The 19,970-nt window shown below is 37.8% G+C and overlaps 1 protein-coding gene across 1 annotated transcript; it reads left to right on the top strand.

Moving 5' to 3' along the window:
• Positions 1 to 8,802: 8,802 nt before the first annotated feature.
• LOC132139562 (gap junction delta-2 protein-like) lies at positions 8,803 to 18,922 on the top strand. Its single transcript, XM_059548015.1, has 2 exons — positions 8,803 to 9,697; positions 17,437 to 18,922. Exons 1-2 carry the CDS (start codon positions 9,627 to 9,629, stop codon positions 18,263 to 18,265), a joined length of 900 nt encoding a protein of 299 aa, XP_059403998.1. The 5' UTR covers positions 8,803 to 9,626; the 3' UTR covers positions 18,266 to 18,922.
• The last annotated feature ends 1,048 nt before the right edge of the window (positions 18,923 to 19,970 follow it).

Below are 19,970 nucleotides of genomic sequence, written 5' to 3'. Positions count from 1 at the left end.
AGCTAACGTAGTTCTACATGCAGCAATATAAACAAAGGTGTCTGTTCTCTTTCATTCTTGCTGTTTGGGAAAGGTTTAAAAGGTGTAGAGGTGTCTTGTATATTTTATGTAATTTAATTCATTACGTTTATATAGCGCTTTTCTAGGCACTCAAAGCGCTTTACATAGACAGGGGGTATCTCTTCATCCTCATCATATGCCGGCCATATCGCCATATTATGTAAGTTATCTGACTAAAAAATGTAAATGAACTAATATGAGGTAACATAAACTGAGAATGAACAATACTTCTACAGCATTTATTAATCTTAGTTGATGTTTATTTCATCATTTACTAATGCATTATTAAAATCAAAAGTTGTGCTTGTTAACATTAGTAAATGCACTATGAATTAACATGTCATGAATTAACAATGAATGACTATATTTTCATTAACTGACATTAACAAAGATCAATACATACTTTAATAAATGTGTTGTTCATTGTTTGTTCATGTTAGTTAATACATTAACTAACATAAACTAATGGAACCTTTTTGTAAAGTGTTATATTTATTTAAAAAAATGTGTACCTTAAATAATTAGCACAAGAGTAGTAAAACAGGCTTATACTGAATTTCTCATCCTCTGAATAATAATAATCAACCCTGTTTTTATTCTCATTTTCATAAAAAAATTAAAAATCAGAACAGGATTAAGACAGGCAGGATCAGAATAGGCAGTTCTGTTATTTAATCTATTTTAAATAAGACACTTTTTTTCTGCAACAGTAGTATTTACAACAGCAAAACCACCATATCTCGTAAACTCAATAGTAATATCAATAATATAATTCAGTTTCTAATTCCAGACTAAATAAGAGGTGCAAAGAAAAACTATCTTTAACTTTTAAACTTAAAATGGTCTATTATGTTCTCTGATTTTTTTTTAACTGCATTAAGGCATTTGCTGCTATATCAATAGAGAAGCATCCGTTTTGATGCACATATGTGCAGGGAGCACTGCCCTATAAGCCGTGCTCCATATAAGGCACACCATATGCTCCCTTCTATACTTTTAACACCTGCCCCTCCAAAGGTCTCTGCACGGCCCTGATTTTAAGATGGACCACAAAACCAGTCTTAAGGGTAAATTATTCAAAATTGAGACTCATACATTATCTGAAAACTGAATAAATAAGCTTTCCATTGGTGTATGGTTTGTTAGGATAGGGCAATATGGCCGAGATATTTGAAAATCTGGAATCTGAGGGTGCAAAAAATCTAAATATTGAGAAAATCGCCTTTAAAATTGTCCAAGTGAGTTCTTAGCAATGCATATTACTAATCAGTTTTGATATACAGGTGCTGGTCATATAATTAGAATATCATCAAAAAGTTGAAGTGAAACTTGTATATTATATTCATTCATTACACACAGACTGATATATTTCTGATAAAAGTTTATTTTGTTTATTTTGATGGTTATAACTGACAACTAAGGAAAATCCCAAATTCAGTGTCTCAGAAAATTAGAATATAACTTAAGACCAAGACAAAGAAAGGATTTTTAGAAATCTTGGCCAACTAAAAAGTATGAACATGAAAAGTATGAGCATGTACAGCACTCAATATTTAGTTGGGGATCCTTTTACCTGAATTACTGAAGGAATGCGGCGTGGCATGATAGTGATAGTGATAGTGGCCTTCAGCTCTTCTGCATTCTTGGATCTGGCATATCGCATCTTCCTCTTCACAATAATAGATTTTCTATGGGGTTAAGGTCAGGCCAGTTTGCTGGCCAATTAAGAACAGGGATACCATGGTCCTTAAACCAGGTACTGGTAGCTTTGGCACTGTGTGCAGGTGCCAAGTCCTGTTGGAAAATGAAATCTGCATCTCCATAAAGTTGGTCAGAAGCAGGAAGCATGAAGTGCTCTAAAACTTCCTGGTATACGGCTTCATTGACCTTGGACCTGGGAAAACACAGTGGACCAACACCAGGAGATGACATGGCACCGCAAACTATCACTGACTGTGGAAACTTTACACTGGACCTCAAGCAACGTGGCAACGTGCCTCTCCTCTCTTACTACAGACTCTGGGACCCTGATATCCAAAGGAAATGCAATATTTACTTTCATCAGAGTACATAACTTTGGACCACTCAGCAGCAGTCCAGTCGAGATGCTTCTGACGCTGTCTGTTCAAGAGTGGCTTGACACAAGGAGTGCGACAGCTGAAACCCATGTCTTGCATACATCTGTGTGTAGTGGTTCTTGAAGCACTGACTCCAGCTGCAGTCCACTCTTTGTGAATCTCCCCCACATTTTTGAATGGGTTTTGTTTCACAATCCTCTCCAGGGTGCGGTTATACCTATTGCTTGTACACTTTTTTCTACCACATCTTTTCCTTCCCTTCGCCTCTCTATTAATGTGCTTCAACATTAATACGTGAACAGCCAGCCTCTTTTGCAGTGACCTTTTTATGTCTTGCCCTCCTTGTGCAAGGTGTAAATGGTCGTCTTTTGGACAACTGTCAAGCCAGCAGTCTTCCCCATAATGATGTAGCCTGCAGAACTAGACTGAGAGACCATTTAAAGGCTTTGCAGGTGTTTTGAGTTAATCAACTGATTAACAACCAGGTGTCTTCAATATTGAACCTTTTCACAATATTCTAATTTTCTGAGATACTGAATTTGGGATTTTCCTCAGTTGTCAGTTATAATCATCAAAATTAAAAGAAATAAACATTTGAAATATATCAGTCTGTGTGTAATGAATGAATATAATATACAAGTTTCACTTTTTGAATGGAATTTGTGAAATAAATCAACTAATTATATGACCAGCACCTGTACTTACGGTAGGAAATTTACAAAATATCTTCATGGAACATGATATTTACTTAATATCCTAATGATTTTTGGCATAGAAGAAAAATTGATAATTTTGACCCATATATTTTTGGCTATTGCTACAAATATACTCAAGACTGCTTAAGACTGGTTTTGTGGTCCAGGGTCACATAGTCTTCCTAATTTCCTAAACAGATGTTTATGAGTTTTATGAATATTAGCACACATCTTGTTTGAAACATCATTCATGTGAACTTAGTGATGTGTAATTTTTTATTAAAATGTATATAAATGTATATAATTATATATGTACTTGACCAAACAAAAAGTACACATACATAACTGTAGAAAAGTTTATTTATTTTGTGATATGAATATGATGTTTTGAGTTTCTGCCCAACATTTCTCTTATACACCATTAAAATGATATAATATCTACAGCTTTAGTTCACAAATAAGGCAAACAGCAATTCAGTCTAATCCTCCACCCACACTCGTCGCCTGTGTGCTCTGAAAGGTCAGCCAGGTATCACAGCAAGGTGAGTCTCAGTGTGAAAACCAGTTACAGCCCATATGTCCTCATCTCCTCACATAACACTTTTTTCCATCTCCACAGTTCTGGAACAGGTTTTTTCCAAATCCTCTGAAGTGGCTTTTAAGAGCATTTACATACTATTTATGCTTCTGAGGCATATCCCTACCCAGTCACATTCTAAACTGACACTGTCTCTGGAAAAGCTTGTTGTTGGGCAGCATGATAATGAGTTACCAGCAAGTAGGAGCTCTGGAGTGCTGAAAAGGTTAAACAATGACGATATTTATGAGCATGGTCAGCAGCTATGGCACAGCATGGTATGGCAGCTGCTCTCTCTGGGCTTGGAGGGTGCTTTAGTGTGGTAAAAACTGAACAAAACATCACTGCTATACAGTTCAAACAATTACCCAACCCTGGCAGCTATTAACATCATAATTTCTATTCAACACAAAATTTAAATTGCATTTAAATTGTGGAATATGCACTAACTGCAATACAGAAACTGAATGGCATGGTTGCTGAGCTGACAGTCCACTGTATGTATGCATGGATTCAAATCCATTACCCATAAAATGATGGCACAATTAGACAGTATTGAGGGAGGTGATAGCATAATGATATGGACCAGGACCACTAAGACGGAGACTAGAGAGTTGATGGCAAGAGATGAGAACTGGCTCCTTGTGCCCTTGAGCCAAACACTTTGCTCTGTTATTCCATGGGAGGGAACTGTCCCTGCAATTAGTGCACTGTAAGTAGCTTTGGATTAAAAGCATCTGCTAAATGGCAACGATAACCCCCCCCCCCCCCAGCAGCATTCATGTTGGTTTCTATATGGCCCACCAGCACTCATATTTTAAAAACACAAAGCTATGTTCTTAGTCTCAGAGCTAAAACCTGGGGTTGCCGAGGCTCAATTGTGGACTGTGTCCCAGTTTGCAGACAGAGTCAGCTATTCTCAAATTAATATACCTATGTAATTACTACAGTTTTGGGGCAAATTAGTGTTTTATGATCGCTAATCTAAACATTTATGGTATATGGTATTTCACAATAATACAAAAATGGTGTGCACATCCCAAACATCCCAATAGGACGCAGGTGCAGGTGCAGCTGCATTTAATCAAGCTCAAGCAACGTTTCGACAGTCAGGTCTTCATCAGGCACATGATGAAGACCTGAAGGTCGAAACGTTGCTTGAGCTTGATTAAATTCCTCTGGAGCAGTAGTGTGCAGACTTCACTTCTTTATTTGATTATATGGTATTTCACAAACATGGACATAAGCAGATAAGATGAATGCAAATCTGTCTGAATGGCTAACAATGTGTATAAAGCACAAAGCTTTTCACCTGTGTGTGTCCAAATTTCCATGTTCCACGGCATGCTAAACTAACACCTTCTATTAGATTGACCATGAGGAAGAGCACGGCTCACGAGCATTTATACCCTGAATTTCCATGAAAATATGTATTTACAGCATGTATTTAGTTATTAACTAAAACTAAAACCAGAAAAAAACATTATTTTAAATAAATTAAATGTCAACTGAGATAAAAGACAAAAATATAAAAAAATACTAAAACTTTAAATAAAATTAAATCTATAATTGTATCTCACTGATACTAAAATAACACTAGCGAATAGCAATTAGTCATTGTCATGTCTCTTTTTAAAGTTAAACTGATGGGATGCAATGAATATCAGTTAGATTTCAATAATGCTAATATTGTATGGCTACATACACAAGCAACAGAAACAATTAATTAGAGTCATTAAATTTCTTTATGTTAAATCAACTTTGTTAATGGAATTTAGCATTCTAGCCTGACGTAATCATCATGACATTCTCAAGAGATTGCCTTAGGCTAAAATGATTCAGGACATGATTAAATACAAGTGATATTATTAATACTATAAATTCATAAAAATCTCATCCACATGATGTTCTTCCCCTTTTAGTGTTCTGCACATGGGTCCATTTCCTTCCAACCCCATTTCTGCTAATGGCCTGATTTGGTACCCCAGCAGAGTAAAGTTGCCCTATATTTAACTTCACATTACTGTAACCTCTGTGGCAGGCTATACGTGAATCGCATTTGCAGTTACCAAAAAAGTAAACATATAGACTTCCACATGCTAACTCAGTGTACAACCCAATTGATCCTCCTTTTAGATTGTGTTTCTGTGACCCTTAGAAAATCCCTATATGTTATATAATTACTACAATGGCTATAGGAAAACAACTGCAGTCCGAACATGTGCCTGTCAATCTCAGTACCTAAAGAAATGCCTGCGTTGTAAAATGTAAAATATGTATTTTTCTATTTCAAATCCATTAACTTATGGAACAGTATGGAAGATTGTCAGTGTCTGCAGAGGCGCAGGTCATAAAGAGCGATGCTCGTGGATGAAGCATGTGATGTGAGTGACCAGAGTTCGAATTTGCCTTTTGCCGAACCCTGTCTTCTTTCTTTTTTCATTACATATCACATCGGATGATATCTACACTAAGTGAAAGTAGATGCTATTTACACTAAATGAAAACAGTGATATATTCTATTTACACTGTGACAACAGCAGCATTTTTAGCTATGTGCTATTTACAAACAAGTGAAAATAGCGATTTTAGTTAAGCTGTGTAAAAGTAGCAGATCATTGCATTAAGTGTAAACAGGAATTATAAATTAGTTATACTTATAAGCAGTGTATTTTTTTCCGTAATTTAATGAGTTTATTCTCAAAATCTTTTTTCAACATTTTTTCTAAAAAATTAACGAGTTTTTTCTCGAAACACGACTCTCAACATTTTATTACAACATTTTTTTTTTTACATTTACAAGTTTAATCTCGCATTATAATGACTTTAATCTCAATATGTTTTAAAATTGTATTATCTATTTTGTTGAACTGTGGTCCTCATATGCTCCAAATATGAGAAAACAAGCGCATCAGATCATTTTAGATAAATATGTGTGTGTGGGGGGGTATTTCTGCCATTGCTGAGTGCTAATGATATAAAGGTACTGTTTTCAGAGAGCCCTGTGAGTGTTTGGTGCAACTTTTGGAACATTCCCAGCATAAAATTTAGAGCATCCCTGAAAATTCCCAGCAGATAAGTGGCCTCTACTTCTATGCTCAACTGTATGTATTTAATGAGACCTAAAAATGGACAGAACGCAGTGAAACTACTCACCAGAAACACATACACAACTGTTCAAAAGTTTGGGGATGGTAAAAAAGTCATACTATGAAATATTATTACAATTTCAATTTACTGTTCTGTTTTAATATTCTATGCTGATTAAGTGCTCAAGAAACATTTCTTATAATTATCAATAATGGAAACTGGTGCTGTATATTTTTTGTGTAAACTGGGAAACGGGATTGTTTTTTAGATAACTATATAATAGATAGATAGATAGATAGATAGATAGATAGATAGATAGATAGATAGATAGATAGATAGTTATGAATCCACACTGAATACCCCCATGTTCACTAATTTTTATGTAATTTGATCATATGTGAGTTGTAGGTCACAGATGACACAACTGTGCCTCTTGCCTTCAAGCAAACAGCCGCCCAATACTTGACAGCCCATAATTTTCAAAACTGTAGTCCTGACAATTGGACCATGAAGAAATCCCTCTCTCCTCCACCTCCATACCGTTAACATCTTGAGTGTTCATGCATGTGTGCATTATGAGAGTAAAAACACCTGACATATCCAAAGTCAGTGTGTCTCTGTGTCCTTACCCATAATGCACCCCCCACCCCATCACAATGACTTCGCTGCTCTGTGATTAACTATTTCATTTCGTAGTCCCTCAGGAAGTAAGAGTGCGAGAAAGGTTAATGGTTACTTGCTTATGTGGATAGTGAACTCTTTTCCTCTCTCTGTGCAGTACAAGACTAATGTAATTATACACAATATTACCATGACACCGACACACCAGACACACAAACACACACACACACACACACACACACACACACACACACACACACACACACACACACTCATGCCTGCACACAGTTGAGCTGTATCAGTCATCATACAGCAGCTACAGAGACCCATACAAATAAACATTAAAGTAAATTACAGTTCAAGTAGTTGTTCTTTCAAAATGATTGGACATCCATCCTTTAAATGTTGTTTGAATCATTTTCTTTCCTATTTCCTTCTTCACACCCCTAGTCTCTGAGTCACATGACGGAGGTGAAATGAGAGAATGTGCATGAGGAGGGAAGGGGGAGGGAATCAACCCGAAATATTAATCAAACAAATGCAGCACTCAGAATCATATGGCCGCAGTGATGGACAGTGAGACAAAAAAAAAGAAAAGAAAGAGATATGGGAGATATAAGAAAATTAAATGAATGAAATATAAGTGCCAACCTTGGATTGGATAATATCTGTATTTAGAAAAGGCTGCCCCCCCCCCTAAATAATATAACATAATAGCTGTGACTTTTACACTGTAAATTTTAACTAATAATTTATGGTAAAATACATCATAGGATCAGTGTTTTTAACCAGTTAGTGTTTTGATCAATTACTTGGTTTGACCAATCTTCGTTGAACTCATTCACAGTTACTACTGGCAGCTGAGGTAAATAATTATAATTAATTATAAATAATTTTATTTATTTATATACATTGAGCTAATTTTCTACAACCATGTAAAGCTGTGGGTGCAAGATGCTAAAACGGCTCTTGGATCAGCGAGGACAGGGCATCTAGACACAGTTTGTGTTATTCTTATGCATCTTATGCATTTGCCGACCAGTCATAAGTAGCCTGCTAACAGGACTGGTTTATTGAAATGCTCTATTCTGACTGGTCAATCCCAACATATTGGTCAGATATTTCTTAAAATGTAGTGTCATCTATGCCAAAACTGTATATATGAACCACTCTTCCAGGTTAATGAAAAGGTGCTATGTTCATGTCTCCTGTATCACATCAGCTTTTTTGTTTCCTACAAATGTAATTGCCGCCATTTTTCATCTCTTCTTTTGACTGTAGTGAAATCACGTTAGAGGACCTTTTGTTAATATTGTTGCATTGTTTATCTTGTTGCTCACCAAATTGTTTTGTATACTTTAATGTACTTAAGACAACATACTACATAACATATAATATTTTCAACTGAAATCATTTCTGCAGAAATGGCCATACATTTTTTTTCCATTTATTCCAAAGAGGTGTGTGGCACACACTGAGAATCAGATATAGATGACCGAATACATTCACAAGGTTAACACCTGTTTTGTTTCTGCGGCTCAAGTAAAACAGTCAGCAGTGCAGAGGAGAATGAGTGAAAGAAGAGGGGAGGGGAGATGAGAGCAGGTCTGGGATAGAGGGAGGGAGGGTGGGTGGCATGCTTACGGCATGAAAGAGGGAAAGAGAGAGAGAGAGGAGGAGGAGCAGAGGGAAAGGTATCATCAGCAGCAGCAGTGCAGCACAAAGGCAAAAAGAACGGGGAAGGTGTGGTGAGAGAGCAAGAGAGAGAGTCAGAGAGAGAAGAGAGGCTGAGGTTTGAAGAAGACTGAAGCCTTTGACACATACATGACCACAAGCTCATCACTCAACTGGACATAACCTTGACCATCCTTGTCTGCTGCTGGTGCTGCCATTGCCACACACTAGTGCACAGCCAATACTGTGTGTATGTGTGTGTTGAGGGTGCGCTCAGGCATTGCTATGAGATTCAGAGAGCCGCATCATTATCCGTGTGTTCTTGCATGTGTGTTCCTTTAGCGTTCTGCTCAACTAATGGGAAAGAGAGCCTGCAGTGACCGTCAAGTGAGTGAGTGTGTGTGAGCTTGAGTTCAGGGCGCACGTGGAGGAAAGGGTTGAAAAAGCTTAGATCGGTGTAGAGAGTGTGCATTTGTAGCACAGGGTACAATGCAAGAGCAAGCAGAGCGTCCTACACCCTGAGAGAGATAAAACTGAAGGTAGACAGTGTGTGTGTGAGACTGAGAGATGCAGTCTCTGTGCCTCAGCATCATCAGATTTTGTGCTGCAGATGCTACACTAGCTCATCTCCGCACTAGAGCGCTACCGTGACACACACACACACACACACACACACACACGCTCAGACGCACACAGCTGCGGCTTTCAAGAGAAGCCCCAAGAACCTCATCAAAGATCAACAGAGGGACACTGGAAGAGTTGCCGAGGGCAGAGGTTGTGACAGCTCAGGCTGAAGGTCAGAGGAGGAGTGAGAGCCATAAGCGCGGCATCATGGGCGAGTGGACTATATTGGAGAGATTGCTGGAGGCTGCGGTGCAGCAGCACTCTACTATGATCGGCAGGTAAGAGCTACAGTGCAATATACACTCACCTCACACAAGGACTGTTCCCGTGTATGATCGAATAATCAAATATATTTAAATCTATAAATCTTTTATTCAGCTTGGATGCAATTGCAATTACATTTTAAAATATATTAAAATTTAAAACATATTCTGAATTGTAACAACATTTCACAATATTGCTGTTTTACTGTATTTTTATCAATTAAATCCAGTCTTGGAGAGCATAAGATACTTTACAAATAATTTTAAAAAATATGTTCTTGGTCATTTTAGAACTGGATAAATTACACGTTGTCTCTCTCTTTAATGCAAAATAAATTGTAAGCAATCAATAGGCTGCATTATGGGCTTTAAAGACTGGGACCCAGAGATTTACTATTAATAGAGAGATTATAAATATGGCTGCTGAAAATGAATAGTTGATATAAAGCATATTGACAACATCAGGAAACCGATTACACTCACATTACCACATAAATACACACCTACCCACACTAACCATGTGTGTCATGAAGGCATGTTCTGATTGTGAGCTGCACATTTATGTATGTGTGTGTGTGTGTGTGTCAAACTTGAGTAACCACTACTCTCTGCTGTGCTCATTAACCTTAACTGCAGGTAGCCCCACATCAAGGGTACGTCATTCTCCCATGTCTGTGAGAGGTTGTGTGTGTGTGGGTTGTGGCACAGAGAGTGTGTGTGTGTTTGCAGGATGCTTAAGGTTGTGCATTTCATTTCTATACAGACATACTGAAAACAACATTCTAAGTGATGGTTCTGAAAAAAAAAAGATTAAAATTTTTTTTTTCATATAATCAAAACACAAGTATATATAAACAGACACTTTCCACACTGCAATGGCAATCCATTGTCAACATCTCATTGTCAGCATCTATTCAATTCTTTTACGTATTAACTTTTATTTGTCAGTTAATTAATAATTTTAGGAGGGAACTTTTATAGCTTGAGTCAAATTTAGTGCTTCCCTACTCAGTATTTTTTATCAAACATGCCTCGCAAGAGAAGTGTTTTTTCATCTAATGAATCTTCAGCCTGTAAATGAATACTGATTTCTCCTTAACTGATGTAATAAACTTCCATCAGTCCAGCACTGCTTAAACAAGCAGTCAATCAGTTAACATACATCGATCTGACACATAATAGGAAGCAGACTTGCCATCGTTTCATGAATCCTTAATGTGGGGTTGTCTGAGGTTTGCTAACTATTTCATACATTATGTAACACTACTGTATATATGAGGGAAATGCACACATACATTTGTTATTCTACCATAGTTGGAACTTTCCATTGATTCTGTTGTTTCTAGAATTAGCTAATGTTATGTCACTTAAAGACACCTTTTTGCATGTTAAAAATGTAATAAATACATTATTTAGTGGGTTTATTAAGTTGTTTTCATGGTGGAGACTATTGGCTCTTTTTGAAGTGGAAGATGATTTCAGTTCTTACTATACACGTAGAGACATTTGATCCACACAATGACAATCAGACCCACATACACATATAGACTGATGCAAAGATACACAAAATAACTTCAACTTATTTTTTTTGTTTTGGAATTTGCAGGGCAGTGTTGCATTGTTGAAAATGTGTCTGTTAATGTATGTGAGGTATGTTCTTCTCTCTGTTCCTTTGAGGTCTGATCAAGCACTTGAGGATGGAATGATAGGAAGAGAATGAATAAATGAATGAACAGATGAATAAAGCCTCTATTATCATTCATCAGCTGTTGCAATCCCTCCCTCCCTCAGAACACACCTAGAGACAAACACACACTGCAGCCCAGCCACTTTCAGTCCAGAGTATTGAAACACACACTCACAGTCTCTGTTCTCTTCCTCGCTGGGAGAGAGTCTAAATGGTTCAGAGCAGTTTGATCTGTCTTTACCAAAATGATCCTAACAAAAGTACATGCAAACACACTGTGGCTGTATGTGCTCGCTGGCAGTGGAAAGCTGATCTGTTATAGTTTCAACCAGTCAATATTTTTTTCTGCCATTGTTTTGAATGGTCACATCACTGTAATCTATACCCTTCTCCATTTAATGTTTGATCTGGACAACATATGGGTCTGCAGAACAAACACACACAGATACTCATAAATACAACAAGTCCCTATAACTACTGATATTCTTTCACATATTAAATATAGAAAGAATCATCATTCTCACTCTCTTTCATAATCTCTTGCAGCACACACACACACACACACACACACACACACACCTACTGTGCAAATGCAGATGATTAATAGCGACACCTGTGAGACGGGAGCAGAGAGCGTAATGTGCTCATATTTCACTCAATCTTTATTGCACTGCTAGAGAGGGAAAGTGAAATAAACAAGCCACATATTCAATTCAATGCAAATATCCATATAGGACGTTTTCCAATAAATATTTTTCAAAGCAGATTTACAGCAAATTCTTGATTCAGTGTTACAATCGGAGCTGTGTTTTTGTTGTGTCTCGTGGGTTTCACAATAATGGACATGGAATGTCGACAAATGCTTAAAGCAGTTGAAAGAACGGAAAGGAGGATTAAGAAACTCCAATGACAACTGACAGTGCTACATTTGCTACAAGTGCCTGCACTTCAGCGTCTGTATATTTATCGCTGTTCATCATACTTGCGTAATAAGTTTACAGTATTTAAAGGGCTTTTTAAATTATGGCGGGTGAGGATGTTTTCGAACACATCTGGCCAATAAATAATGTCTCAATGACCCTGCTCCGGAGTAGGAGCTAATTTGGTTCTCGAAAAAGTCAGTCCTAGAATCGCACCTAGTTCCACCCCAAAGTGGGTAGTTCCACAGTTGGTTCTGTTACTATGAAAAGATTCCTGCGGTGCGAAAGGCCCTATTACATCTCAACCTTACATCTACTTTTTTCTTTTCTTCTTTTATAAATTCACACAGGATGTAGGGCATTACTAGTCGTATCTTGTTTGAAGTAGGAAGTCTTTATTGACACAGAGGAGACACAGAGAAGGAGAAAGAGAGCGAGTGAGTTAGTGGAAGAGGTAGAGAGCATGTGAGGTAAATCTCTAGAGTGATAGTCATTTGCAAACACATATCTGTCCCAGTGTCCTCGTTTTCCATGTTTGAATAAGTGTGTGTGCGTGTGTGTGTGTTTTGGGGTTTATTTAGCTATCCTTAGGAGACAAGTGTGTCTACAGCAGTTATTTAAATATGTTAAAACCTCTCTTTGAGGACGCCCTCATTTGGAGAATCATATCATAATGTTTTTTAAATCCTAAAAATGGCAAAAAGAAATAAATATATACAACAACAACAACAACAACAATAACAACAAAACAGCAACTAAAAACAGATAGTGTTTTGGAGGTTAGAGTCATTATAATTAGCTTTTTTATAAAAACATAAGTGGTCTGTGATGTCCTCGTTTTGATAGCAGTAAACATCCACATCAAAGCATAGGTTCTTCACTGATATATTAGGTGCTTCTGTGGAAAGGCAGAGGGGCACCAGGACACATGACACAGGTGTACAAAATGAGATAAGACGGTCAGATATAAATACATGGCAAGGAATTGCTTTCTTACCAGGAACATTGTTTATTTGAAGAACAAGTGTGTTTTGATGTGGGGAAAGACAGAAGATGGAGAGATACAGAGAATGTGAGTTGAAAATCTCAGAAAAGCTCTCAAAGTTCATGAATAATTGATATAGCCTACGAAAAGATGCCGTTAGTTCTAGTAAACTTTCCTTATTCTTTCTGGTGTATAAAAATAAATACAAAACTGTTGGAGCATTATTCTGCCAGCAAAAAATTGTGTGTTGTTGGTGTGTTGGTATGTATACTTATACTTGGGAAATAGAAAACCAGAGTCGATCTTCCCTATACGAAAAAAACAACAACAACACAAGCTGCTTAGGGCCCAGGAAGTCTAGGTTCAGCACTGTAGAATACTTATATACTATTGTTATTTACATGTGTGGAAATGTTTGTTTTGTGTCAGTTTATGTGTTTGCATGTGCACTGAAAAAAAGTACTAAGTATTTTTAGTAGTTTTCCTGTACAAATATCTAAACTTTCTAAAATAAAGACACATTTACTAAAACTCAAACCAAAACATCCTCCATTGGCAGATATTGTTTTCTTCTTTTAAGTTTAAACTCTTAATTTTGATATATTTTTAAATGATTGGGCTTGATTTAAGAAAGGTTTAGTAAAAAAAAAAAAGAAGTAAGAAAATCACTTTTTGTGATCGGAAGGTGAAAGTTGGAAACACATCTACATAAAAAAATAATGTTTGTAAAAATATAACTGACTTTAGAGACAACAAAAGCACAGAGAGCTTGACAGTCTTATGTCCAAACATGGAGAGAGTCAGACTACTGTACACATTTCCACCTGTTTGCTCTCTCTCTCTCTCTCTCTCTCTCTCACGCACACACAAAGCCCCACCATCACAAACACACACACACACACACACACACACAAAGCCCCAACATCACACATGCTCCATTCACTGTAAATTACACTGCTGAGGAGCTAAACACAGTATGTGTGTTGCTGCACACACAGCAGGTGCTTTAAAAGGACTCCTTCAGTATGTTTTATTTCCTGAATCTGCGGTTTCTCGGTACTGCTCCCAGTCGTCTCTCTCCATCTGTCTCTCCATATCTGTCTATTTGTCTTATTGCTCCTCTAGTCTGCCTCTGCCCATCTGTCTGTCTCCTTTTGCCTCCTCCCTTTTCTTGTCATCTTCAAGCTCTCTCTTTCTCTCTTTTTAGTTCACCTTGAGATGTCTCTCTTTCTCAGTCCCTATGTGTTTTTCATCATCCTCCATTTCCACACTCTTGGTATGTAGGTTTATTCCTTCCTGTGCCCTTGGTACGCCCACTTGCTCTTTTTCTCTCTCATTCCAGGCTCTACTCTTTCTTCTCTTTCCCAATATTCCATCAATCATTTCTCCTTCCTTATTGCTCTCTCTCTCTCTCTCTCTCTCTCTCTCTGGTACAGTGCAGAGTGCTGAGTGGTTCACTATGTGGTTGCTATAGTAACAGCAGCAGGGAGTGGGGGATGTGCTGCTAATTTAAAGACCAACCAGGGCCTTTGGCCATTGATACAGTTCAAAGAGCTAATGTTATTTGTTGTTTTTTTCATATCCTATGGTAATTATTATTAAGTGTTATATAAAGGTAATAACCTGTAATAAAACTGTAATAACCAAGCAACATCTCTTGCTGTTATACTACAATAAAGTACAGTAGAGTTTGAGCAAGAGTCATAACTGTCCTACTTAGCACAGTGCAAATATTCACCAAATGTCCATCAAAACCAGTGCTAACCATCCTAGAGAGCAATGAGCTAACATTAGCTTCTGATTTAGAGTGCAAATTATATCCCATTATTCTTTTGGCATTCATTTTCTCTATAGCAATTAATACAATTTCTTTCTTTAATGAAGAATTCTATGTCACGAACCAAATGAACCTGCTGCTGAATGAATCACAACATTTTAAACCTCGTTTGGAAGAAAAATAATGAGAAGAGAAAAGGCTGTGAACTTAAATTCTTTCTTTCTTTCTTTCTTTCTTTCTTTCTTTTTGATGCAATAAACTATGTGTCACTTGAAGCATTGAAAATAACACCATTAATTACTCACTTTTCATTAAATTAACTTTTAGAATACAATATGCACAAATATCAAAACAGCTCTATTTCCGCATTGACTGCCAATCCCTTCCCTGATTTTGTATAAACAGTTGCTAAAGTCACTCTGAAAATTCATTAGAAATGCCTTCATCACTTCAACTTTCATGAAGTCTGGGAGGGGGAACTGCTCTTGTGGCTCTCCACCATTAGGAAGCAAACAGTTTGTATTCATTCACTGTCTATCCTGTAATATACACTACTTTTTAAAAGTTTGGGGTCATTTCACAATATTAATGTGTACTGTGTTTTAAATCAAACAAATGAACATAGGTGAACATAAAAAAAGGTCTTTTAAAAAAATGAAAAAAATCTTACTGACCCTAATCTTTTGAACATTATAGTGTGTATATATATATATATATATATATATATATATATATATATATATCCTACGTTTTAAAGTGCAATCTGAATCACAACAATGTAAAATATAAAATAGAATAATTGTTTCATTATTTACTGCCACACAGCCAAGGCTGTTGCTCAGTGTTTCTACAAATTTATGCAAGTTTACTGTAGAATGCCAATATGTTAAGTCACAAGGACAGTCTCTGTAGAGAAACCTAAGGTTAAGTGCTGTGCTCAAGGGCACATACTAGTTATATTTTAAGCATTTCCTCATACAACCTTTTCGTTACCAACCCAGATCTTAAGCTAAGCTACACCACCCAATATGCTAAAAATAAGCAGAGGGACTTGGACTGAGGGCAATATGAATCATTCTTTAAGGATGAACAGAAATTTAGTAGCCTAACGAGGTCAAAAGTATCGGAATTAATTACTTTATGATTACAAGTTTCATACAATAAAGTGAAATGAAATGAAAAATACTGTATATGTACTATATAGCTCACACTATGTGTGTGCGTGTACGTGTGTGTGTGTGTGTGTGTGTGTGTGTGAGAGAGAGAGAGAGAGAGAGAGAGAGAGAGAGAGAGAATTTGATCATGCATCAAGACCAGCCTGCAATAAAATAACATCATTGCTGGTTCTACGGCAAGGTTACTGTGAGTGAAGGACGGTCTTAGCACAACAGTGTGTGTGGATCTGTGTGTGTGTCGATGTGTGTGAGAATCAGAGATAGATAGACAGACTGAGGAAGATGTGTGTGTGCTCAGGCTGCATCTGTTGAGAGAGACAGTGTGTGTGAGGCAGAAGGGTGGAGATGTTTCGCTCTAAATGGCACACTCATGTGAGTCCCATGTGTAAAGCTTCAAGGTGTTCTCATCAAGACACGCATATTGTGTGTTGTTTGTCATGTTAGTATGCTGCATGTGTGATCACGCACCACCTTTGTTCTTATCTGTCACTATGATCAGATGTGTCTGAGTCTGTGCTAGTTTCTGGATTTCCTTGTGTTTATGTTTCTTAATTTAATTGTCCACTGTGTACAGATTTGAGTTTGCAAGTTCACAAAGAACTGATAAGAGAGCAGAGATAGGGACAGGATACACATATACAGACAGTCATCATCAACACAAATTCTGCACCTAGACTACTTAAATACTAAAAAAGGTAGTTCTAGATTGTTATTATAGTTTTATTATACAATATAACATTAAGATTACATGTTTTATGTTAGTGTTTACTGTCATAAAAACATGTCTGTGCAGCATCACATTAAGTTGAACACACTTAATGACTATTTTTCAAACAGGTTTCCCACCTGTCATACAAATCAATAGCCCCGCCTACAAATTCACATCATTGGTTGAACCAAATTCAGGGTGGTCAAAATGAAACAAAAATGTTTTAAAAACAAATGACAAATTTAAGCTTAAAATAAGTAGCAGATCATACAGAAATGTTAAATTCCTGCTTTACTTCCGCTTCTTACAGTAATTAATCACTATTTTGTTGTGTTTTGCACAAGTGTCTGCATTTGTAAAATAGAGGGAGTTAGAAATGCAATATAGCTCTGTTCTGCTGAATGAAAAATAAAATATTTTTTTCTTTTTCCCCTCTTGAATCCCATCTCTATCTCTACCTTCCCATGATTCTTTCTGTCTCTTCTTTTCCCTACCCCAAAGGATCCTGCTGACAGTGGTGGTGATATTCCGGATCCTGATCGTGGGTATAGTGGGAGAGAAGGTGTATGAGGATGAACAGATTATGTTTATATGTAACACGCTGCAACCGGGTTGCAACCAGGCCTGCTACGATAAAGCCTTCCCCATATCCCATATCCGTTACTGGGTTTTCCAGATCATCTTGGTGTGTACACCCAGCCTCTGTTTTATTACTTACTCAGTGCACCAGTCTGCCAAGCACAAAGATCTCAGTTACACCCTCCTGCACGGCCCGTACATCAACCACGGACATGGGCCGAGCCGCAAGCTCCGCAACATCAACGGCATCCTGGTGCACCCAGAAAGCAAAGATGACCGCGACTGTCTGGATTTGAAAGACATTCCCAACATTCCGCCAGGGGCCACATACTCCAAAAGTGCCAAGATGCGTCAGCAGGAGGGCATCTCCCGTTTCTATGTCATACAAGTGGTGTTCCGGAATGTTCTGGAAATCGGCTTTCTTGCCGGTCAGTACTTTCTGTATGGATTCAATGTTCCCGCCATGTTTGAGTGTGACCGCTACCCTTGCGTGAAGGAGGTTGAATGCTACGTGTCACGTCCCACGGAAAAGACAGTTTTCCTGGTGTTCATGTTCGCAGTTAGCGGGCTCTGTGTGGTGCTAAATTTGGCTGAGGTCAACCATCTGGGCTGGCGGAAGATTAAGACGGCCATCCGTGGCGTCCAGGCTCGCAGAAAGTCCATTTGTGAAATCCGGAAAAAGGATGTGTCCCACATTTCCTCAGTGCCCAACCTGGGCCGCACCCAGTCTAGCGAATCAGCCTATGTCTGACAGCGAATAGGGGAGGGGCTTAGACGAGGTTGGGAGTGGCTGATGAGGCGACGGCCACGCCCTGTGCTGCAGACTTGACACTGCGTATTTTCTGCATAGTTTGGACAAGTGAGAGAGGGGTAGGGTGAAAACAAAAAAAGCAAACAGATGAGGGAGGACTGGAGTAAATCAGATTTGGCCTTCTAAACTTTATTGAGAATAAAACTGCTTTTTCAGACTTTAATGGTGAGCGCTGGGGAACAGAATGGGACTCATACTTATGGGGATAGTTCACCCAAAAATGTACATTTTATGTTTATCTGCTTAACCCCAGGGCATCCAAGATGTAGATGACTTTGTTTCTTCAGAATGAATTCTTCTAAATTCATTACAGCCAGCCATCTCTCAAATGGATCATTGACACTCTTATCTATAATCTCAATTAGGAGTGTCATGGTTCATTTGAGAGATGGCTGGCAGTAATTAACTTATAAGTCTGTGATCCTCCATAAAGCAAGAAGAAGAAGACACATCACGCACTGGCTGTTAAGAATGTGCTCAGGCCAGTTCGGACATTGGGGTGAATCAGAGGTAAAAAACGCTATAAATAATGTTCAATTTCTTGCACAGGCCGATCATTTTGTGCCACAGGGTTTAATTTGGTTTTGTTTGCATTTGTTTGTTCAAACAAAAATCTTTGTTTGTGTTCTGAAGAAGTTCTGAAGAAACAAAGTGACATACATCTTGGATGCCCTGGGGGTAAGCAGATAAACATCAAATTTTCATTTGTGGGTGAACTATCCCTTTAATAGACAAACACATATACACCACACACATATTCATATTCCTGAGCCTCGCTTAACAACAATAGTCTTCCAACAGAAAAAGAGACATTTAAGGAACAAAACTGATTCGAGTTGCTTGATGTCAAAAGAGATTGAAAGATGGAGGGATAAAGCTAGATAGCAGCTCAGCATGTGACTCAGAAACATTGTAAAATATGAAAAATGTTCTCCAGGGTCAATGCTGAGACATCCTTCATGTTTTGAACAACCAGAAAGAGAAAAAAAGGAGGACAAACAAAAGAGTATAAAACTGTCCCTCAGCACAGACTCCTCTACGCCTCTCCCCCACTAACTTTCTTTTTTTCTCTGTCTCTTTCTGCATAGTTTTATAGATGTAGCTATTAAGTATACAAAGCAAGAAGAGAAAATGAACATTCATCTTATGATAACCCACCCCCACGTTTGCTGTTGGGCCATAAGAGACTGTATCCTCGTGCAAAAATCAACATTGACACACCACAGTCCCCAGTACAAATCCCGAAATTTCTCTGCACCCCCCCCCCCCCTCAATTCATTACTGTACATATCTTAGAATATCGATATTGCAGCATCCATGTATTTCACACACCGAAGTGTAGCTTTTGCCATTATTTAAAAAGAAGTACACATTGATTGCCAAAAATAAAAATAAAAAAATGTTGTTTATCTGCATTTGTTCTGTAATGGACAGGAAAAAAATGTGATTTTATACCATGGGCATTTTCAGGCTATGGCATGTTATGAAGCATCATTAGAATGGCTAGATAGTGTTAAGAGCTGTGTATAGAATCAGACTGTTTCTTTTTTGCACCCAGTATTTTTGAGGTGTATTCTGAAGCATGCGGGAGGAGATCTATAGCTCTATGGGAATGGCAGATAGAGTCTATTCTGAGTAAGGCTCC

This window comes from Carassius carassius, chromosome 4 (assembly GCF_963082965.1).
Source record: "Carassius carassius chromosome 4, fCarCar2.1, whole genome shotgun sequence".
Lineage (NCBI taxonomy): Eukaryota > Metazoa > Chordata > Actinopteri > Cypriniformes > Cyprinidae > Carassius > Carassius carassius.
Note: the sequence above shows the minus strand (reverse complement) of the source record. Positions and strands in the feature narration are given on the sequence as shown.